Below are 7,293 nucleotides of genomic sequence, written 5' to 3'. Positions count from 1 at the left end.
AAAGTCTCGTGTAGCTGCTCACCCCGAGCTATAAATATTTTGAGTTGCATTGTCTTTACTGCTCGGCTTTTGGCGTTCTCATATGGTAAGACTAGGCCCTAAAGAAGGCGGTCTCTGGTGTAGAGGTCAATCAGTTTCAAAGAATGCCACATTATCAGAGCTTGTTTGTTTGCATGTTCACAAGTGCTGTGGTTAAGCGACATGATTCATTGCAAAATTTTTATTTCATGTTTGAACATTAACACCCATTTATTGCCAGAAAGGGTGAAACCTATTTTTTCATAATTTGCACTGCTCTCTTCTGGCAGCCTAAATAAACCTGTGCCTAGCACCCATCCAAATACTTTTTTGATCAGCCTTGTTTTTGAGATTCAACGAGGTACACACCAGGTGACTGTCATAAGCAATCCATCTTTGAACATGCACTGCATCTAATAGGAATATTTCCAGTTAGCTCTTATTTAAGAGTTAACATTTCAACTGGATACCCATTTGATTTTATAGTAAATTACATTTGTAGTGCAAGATACTGTGGACTACCTTGCAAAATTATGCATTCAGCATGACAAACTGGAACTTAAATTAGTGCTTTAATCGCATTATTTTGGAAGTGCTGCAGTACGTATGCTCAAGGCAAGTTTTAACATTTATCGCATTTGGTTTTTGCAGTATTTCTCCTGAAGCTGGTTGTAGCACAATGCTTGTGTAGCAATTTGTATTCCTGTTATTGCTCCAGCATCGGTTTTCCAGATAAGAGGACAAGTCATTTGCAAGTGAGCCAGGATTACCATGTAAAACCCAAATTGGGTAAGAACACATTTTAGGGACTTTTTCAGAGCAATGCTTGGATGTGCCAATAACTGACATTTATTTTGGATATTAATATGGAAACTTTTATATCAGAATCACTTTTGTAAAAATATAATTGTGACTGGCAGTAGAGCCTTATCCTTTGAAATTGAACATCTTTTTGTAAACATTCCCCATACAAAGCCTTAAGAAGCAGCCTTTTGGACCCACTTACTGCAGTGGTATTTCATAAGCACAACCCATGTTGTAAACAATACGAAATATATCTGGATGTGGAAACAGAGCCTCCAGTCTTTACTCCATTAGTTGAAACCCATGTATAAGGCTCTATAGAGCATGCTGCCTGTAAACCTTAATATTAACATACAATAAAAACTCCAAACATTGTTCATTTTCGATTTTTATTGAAGGTCAAACATACAAGAAATAAAACTTAAGTTGAACAATGTGTGTAACGGGACTGTGGGCTATGGCAAATGTACCCAGACATTTGTGCCTACACTAACACAATTGTCAAATTAAGCCTGTCATCTGAAGAGCTAAACTTGATTTTAAATTGTTCATTATATACACAAGACTTAAAATAAACGTTGCACTAAATTTCAGCAATGTCTGCTGATTCATGGTAACAATGCAAACTTTTCAGCTACATTACTTGGACAGTAACATGAAGTATTGAACTAAATATAGAAAAAATAAGTTCAACTGCACATGTGCACATTTCAGACAGCCTTGCTTTGCAAACAGTCACATCTGAGCAAAGGTTGGAACAATCTCATTTTCCAGACTGCAGCAACATAGCTTTGGGATATTTCCTGTGGATAGGGAAAAAAAGTCCAACTAACTTTATACTATGCCGCCAACACTGTGGTGAAATGAATGAACTTGTCACTTCCGTACAATCTGTATAAAAATTACACCAACACACCACTTCCATCTTCTCAACTTCCAGTGCCTTGCAGAAAGAACTTACTTTCTGTCTGGAGAGTGAGAGCGGCTGTTAAAAAGAAACGGCAAAAAATTAATTTCCACGCAAAAATAGAAAACATACTTATGACGGGCCACAGGGGAAAAATGATGTTTTTTTAATGTACAGACGGTGCACAATGTTATTGTAAGGTGCAACCAAAGCTACTCTTCTCAGTACCTGCGAGAGCGAGAGAAGGAAGGAGAGCGGTTCTTTAGGGGGCGATCATTGGAGAATGATCTGCGGCGAGCCTCTCTTGGGATCGACCTGAAAAACATTCGGGCAAGGTCGACACATTAGTGTGCGCACACAACCATCAAGGAAAGAGGAAAAGCTCATCATTTTTCTTCTTAAAAAGCACTGCTACTCAGCTATTTTTTTCAAAGCTATGGAAATTCAGCAGGAAGTTTATCCACATGAATGCCATTTCATTTAATCAACCTTCTTACCAAACCCACAAGCACTTACCTGCTGCGGCTACGGCTGAAGCTCTTCTTACGGGGAGATCGGGACCGCGATCTGGAAGCCATACATTTCAACAATTAATGCAGTAACTTTACTCACTTGGCATTGCATTTTTTAAATTATCTCCAGCCTACTCTTAAAACACCAATTATTCCCTTCACCAGGCACTGCTACCATGCTACAGTTCACCTAAAGGTTACTATAATGCAATGTCAAGATCATGTGCATTTACCTTTACAAATGTTGTACTTTAGCCAGTGATACTTCAAGCTTTACACACAGAACTGGTTTACAAATGTGATCCTATTGTTTACCCCCTCAAGCTATATATGTGCTAAATGTACATGTTAACCAACTTACATATACCGATAATTGATCGCATGAAATACTTAAGTTTTAAGTCTTAACATCAAGTTGTCATAAAATCTAATTTTACAAAATTATGTTGACATATACAAAGCTTACTTTACTGCAACTACAAAACAAATCAATATTTTGGGTCGAAAACCACAATTACAAAAAATATACATCACCCCATAGTTAAAACAGTAATACCAGCACAAGCTAGAAAAATGCCCGCGATGCCGGGAACCTGACAATTGGTGGTTGCGCTGCGTGGCAAGAGGTGTCGCGATGCGAAGGAGGGTGGGGAGAAGATGCGGCGAGGGTTGTGCTGGATTTATTCTGTAGTCTGCAAACGGTTGGCTATGCCGCAGATTTTCTCTTTTTCCCGATTGCGTAGTGCAGGGCGGAGGGGCGGGGGAGTTGCGAGGGCCGATTTGGGCCGCAGCGCCGCGGGGCTGGCGGTGGGCAGGTAGTAGGGTAGAGGAGGAGTAGACTGATGGCGGCTCTTTAATTGCACGTAGGCTGGAGGACACAGCCAGGCATGCTGAGCCCGCCGCGAGGCTTGCCACGCTCGTGCGTTACGAGACTAGAGACACCCCGCGTGGCGAGCCCACCACGCCGCGCAGAAAGGCAACGGGGATGGACTGGCTAATGTAGACTCAGAGGGTGATGAGTAGAGGCGTGATGGTGACTCTGTAAGGGGGGTGTCAGTTTTGGCAATTAATACAGAAAACATCAACATTGGATACAAATTTTATACAAAAAAACGTTTAAAGGCACACATTAAGATCGCATTAATTTAACTGCACCTAAGATCACTGAACTCTCCAACCAAAAAATGGAAACAAATTATAAAACGGTGAACAGTTAATGAAGGCCATTTACGTCTTAAATAATTGTCCGACACGTTCAACTGAATGAATTATTATTTTTTTCTTAAAAAGTAAACAAATGCACGCTGTGGTATTGAGCCGGCCGCAGCCATGGGCATGCAAGCCGTCTCACCGCGAGCGGCGTGGGCCAGGAGCAGGGCTCCTCCGCTTGTCATCCTCGTACCGGGGCCGGCGATTCCACGCTGGAGGAGGACCACGGTTCCGGCTGCGTCCACTGGAGTGCTCCACTCTCACGCGCGAACCACACAACGTTCTGTGGGCAAAAGAGCAATGCTCACCATAAACTTTCAGGCACACTTATGCACGTTCGGTGGGTGCTTTGAAATGTTGTGGCATTCCTCCATGGGAGTGGGCATACCAAAATAACTTTAATAATAGACGGGGCACATAATTCGTTGTACCGTTAACATCTCACAGCTGAGCAAAGGTCTTGCCTTTTACAATCTCTTTCCATCTCCAAATCCTAAGAGCTTGTGGCACCATCTCATTTCCTGTCTAACTCGCCGTCAGCCTCCAGCTCTTTTAAATTTTGTCCGTCGCCCTACTTCCCGGCTAAATATTTTGGCAAACGAAGTTTGTTCCTTTTGCAGAGGAGAGAAATACACGGTGCGCACAGTTAAGCGGGTGCAACGGAGGGCAAACAGGTGTGCGCATTGCAAAATGAGGTTTGCACTGACAAACCGACAGTTAAGGGGCGAAGCGGGTGCAACTGCGATCGAACAGGTGCTAAGGGGGATACAAGCAGGAGTGTGTGTGAGCAAGGGGAGTTGTTGCAGGGAACCAAGAGTGAAGACATCTCGCCGATGCCGCTCCAGCCGTCAACGGGATCTCAACCCACACGCCGGGCGGGTGTTGGCTGAACCCCCCGCCCGGGACAGACGGGTGAGCGGGTCTGAGGGAGCGTAGGTGAGGGCAGCGGTGGAGATGCGAAGTTTCTGTATGCAGAGTCGCTGAGTGCGAAGACGCTGTGTGCGGAGTCGCTGAATGCGAAGACGCTGTGTGCGGAGTCGCTGAATGCGAAGACGCTGTGTGCGGAGTCGCTGAGTGCGGATCTGCTGAGTGCAGGATAAGTGAGGTGCAGGATAGATAAGAGCGGGGAGAAGTTACGTATATGTGACCATACAGATGGTTATAGGAATGCCTATAACTGGCGCAAGAACATGTGAATAAAGTGTAAGGTTACTTGTTACGTGTCGGTGCGAGTAATATTTGAAGACACTACACTTTGTTAAAATTATACCCGTCACCTGGGTGCAGAATTGCGCCAAGGTAATTGACATGTTGCATCCATGACGAGACTAAGCCTAGGCCAATCAACTTGCCCACTATTTTGATAGGCTTAAACGTGCCTTGGTAACTGCACGCCGTCGTGACAACCAACGTTAAGCGACCGAATTCACACCCCGAACTTTTGCTTCACAATCAAGCGAGTCTTGCAATCCAAATACAGCATATTGGGCCATGATGGTGTAAACCATTTTGTTGTGCCTGTAGGGCATCTAAGAGACGCTCCTAATATATTAATACGGTCAAATGCATCCAAATAATTAATTAATTACTGACCACGACGGCCACAGGGGCATGGTTCAACAGTGCCTCCCCCCTGCCTGCCGCCCATCAATTCGCATGCAGTCCCGTACCTCCCGTCCAGCTCCCTCACGGCATCGCCCGCGTCACGCGGATCCTCAAACTCCACGAAGGCGAACCCCGGCGGAGCGCGCGCCACCCACACCGAGCGCAGAGGGCCGTAGTAGCTGAAGGAGCGCTCCAGCTCTGCCTTGTTGCCATTGTTTCCCAGGTTGCCCACGTACACCTTGCAGTCCAGGGGGCAGTTGGCGCTCATGGCGATGGGGGGGGAAGACGCGGGACGTGTGAACGACGAGAGATTCAGTTGCGCCCGCTGTTCCCTGCGCACATCCGGGGGGGGGGGGGTTCACACGGAGGAAAAAAAAACAAAGATCTGGTTCGATTACGCGAAACACAAAGTTGGCTCTCGAAGTGTGCCTTGAAAGTGCAAGGCTTCGGCTCTTGTTCGTGGCGGATTTCAGGTCGCATTATCGGTGGCTCAATAAGGGAATAGCACCGAATTTGAACCATGCAGCTCAAGTGTAAGGGTTGAAAGGTTCTACAAATCTACGGATATGATTTTACGAAGTACCTCTGGAAAATAATTACAACGCAATTGGTGAAATTAATGGAGGCATCTTAATGAGCCAACATTTCAAACACAATGGGTTCACAAATTACGTTTGCTCGGATAACGGATATTTTTAACGAATTTGCAGAACCAATAACGAATTTAAAAAAAAGCAGATCGCTCAGAAACGTGCCCCCTACATACGAGACCAAAGTCTGATTTTTTAAAATTCAAATCATGCGAAAAGCTTTGCTTAAGATGCAGTAAAAAGGTGGCATGTTGTCGATCATCCCGAGTCGTGTTAAAAAAAAAATAGGAAACCACGGTTTGCATTTTACATCCCACCCGCAGAGCTCATCGCTTTTACAAATCATGGGCATAATCCGTTGCCTTTAACTTAACGTTAGCCGCGTGCGTATTCATATCGTAATTATTCCGAGTGCCCTCTGCGCCTGGCCGAGCAATGAGTGGCAGCAGAGGCCATTTTAGTAACAGGCATGGACGGAGCCACCCCCACGGCTCTCGCCGCCCACCGCTGCTGACATTCACAACGGCAGGGACATCTCGCACCAAACAACTTCACTTCGACGCAACGTCTCTACCACACACCACCCTCCCCCCTACTACGCGCAACCAAACGATGCGAACGCGTGCATTAAAACACATTCGTATTTAAACGCCGACGTTATTTTCGCCGTTGTAAATGAGCGGTAAAAGGTTGGCAGAGCTGGGCGCGCGTGCGGTTCTCGGGTCGCGCGCGCTTCAATTTAACCGCGCCAACGACATAGCGGCCATTGTTTGTTTACCTCACGCGCAAAAAACAAAATAACCAACACATCACGTCGGCGATTTAGAAATATCTACGATTTGCCGTGGAAAAATACAGAAGCTACGCTACGGAGGGGGCCATATCCCTTCGTCCTCACGCCTCCCCCTAGCGCGGTGGAAACGTCTCGAATTTTCGCGCGGCCCTTTTCGTTCGCGACACACAACAACAATAACAACACAACCGCCGCGCCGTCAGCTCGGACCACCACCCCCACCTCGCTTAACCACCGCGACTCTTAACCGCCGTGAATGTAATGGCTGACGACGATGGAGGCGAGGGAGGATAAAAAAAAAACACGCGGGCGGGTGAGCGGCCTTGCCTTCTCGCTTACAGCACGACCACCTCCAACACTCCCGCAACACAAAATGGCGAAGGCGGCTGCGTCCTCACGCCCTTTTATAGCGGCGGCGGCGCCCCCACCCCCTCACTTTTGCGTTCGCGAGACGCCCCCGGGGCAGCAACCGCCGCGCTCGTCGAGCGCTCGTGGCGCTGCCTACGGCTGTGCCCCTAGGGCGGGAGGGTGACGCTATTGTTGTTTTGTTAAGTTGCAGTGACGTCACTGATGGGGGCGGGGGGTGGTGGCTCGGGGTGATGTTGCAGGGAAAGGGACAGAGTGGGGAAAAGGGGGGGGGCAAGGGGGGAGTGGGGGGGCAGTGGGGAGGAATGGGGGGAATGGGGGGGGAATGGGAGGGGGAGGCGGGGGGGGGGGAATGGGGAGGCGGGGGGGGGAATGGGGAGGCGGGGGGGTGGGCAGGGGGAGGCGGGGGGGTGGGCAGGGGGAGGCGGGGTGGGGGTGGGCAGGGGGAGGCGGGGTGGGGGTGGGCAGGGGAGGCGAGGTGGGGGTGGG

The 7,293-nt window shown here is 47.7% G+C and overlaps 1 protein-coding gene across 8 annotated transcripts; it reads right to left on the bottom strand.

Annotated features, from left to right (window-relative positions):
- Positions 1-1,194: 1,194 nt before the first annotated feature.
- SRSF3 (serine and arginine rich splicing factor 3) lies at positions 1,195-6,921 on the bottom strand. Of its 8 annotated transcripts, none has more exons than XM_032949036.2 (6): positions 6,766-6,921; positions 5,121-5,387; positions 3,593-3,733; positions 2,246-2,296; positions 1,958-2,044; positions 1,195-1,807 (listed from the first exon to the last, which is right to left on the bottom strand). In XM_032949036.2, exons 2-6 carry the CDS (start codon positions 5,321-5,323, stop codon positions 1,780-1,782), a joined length of 510 nt encoding a protein of 169 aa, XP_032804927.1. In that variant the 5' UTR covers positions 5,324-5,387; positions 6,766-6,921; the 3' UTR covers positions 1,195-1,779. The 8 variants fall into 8 exon arrangements, 6 of the variants coding, with proteins under 6 accessions (XP_032804927.1, XP_032804929.1, XP_032804928.1 ...); XM_032949038.2 differs by having other exon boundaries at positions 3,644-3,733; XM_032949037.2 differs by having other exon boundaries at positions 6,661-6,817.
- Positions 6,922-7,293: the final 372 nt, after the last annotated feature.

This window comes from Petromyzon marinus, chromosome 7 (assembly GCF_048934315.1).
Source record: "Petromyzon marinus isolate PM22_M1 ecotype Great Lakes invasive population chromosome 7, UKy_Petmar_22M1.pri1.0, whole genome shotgun sequence".
In the NCBI taxonomy this organism is placed as follows: domain Eukaryota; kingdom Metazoa; phylum Chordata; class Hyperoartia; order Petromyzontiformes; family Petromyzontidae; genus Petromyzon; species Petromyzon marinus.
Note: the sequence above shows the minus strand (reverse complement) of the source record. Positions and strands in the feature narration are given on the sequence as shown.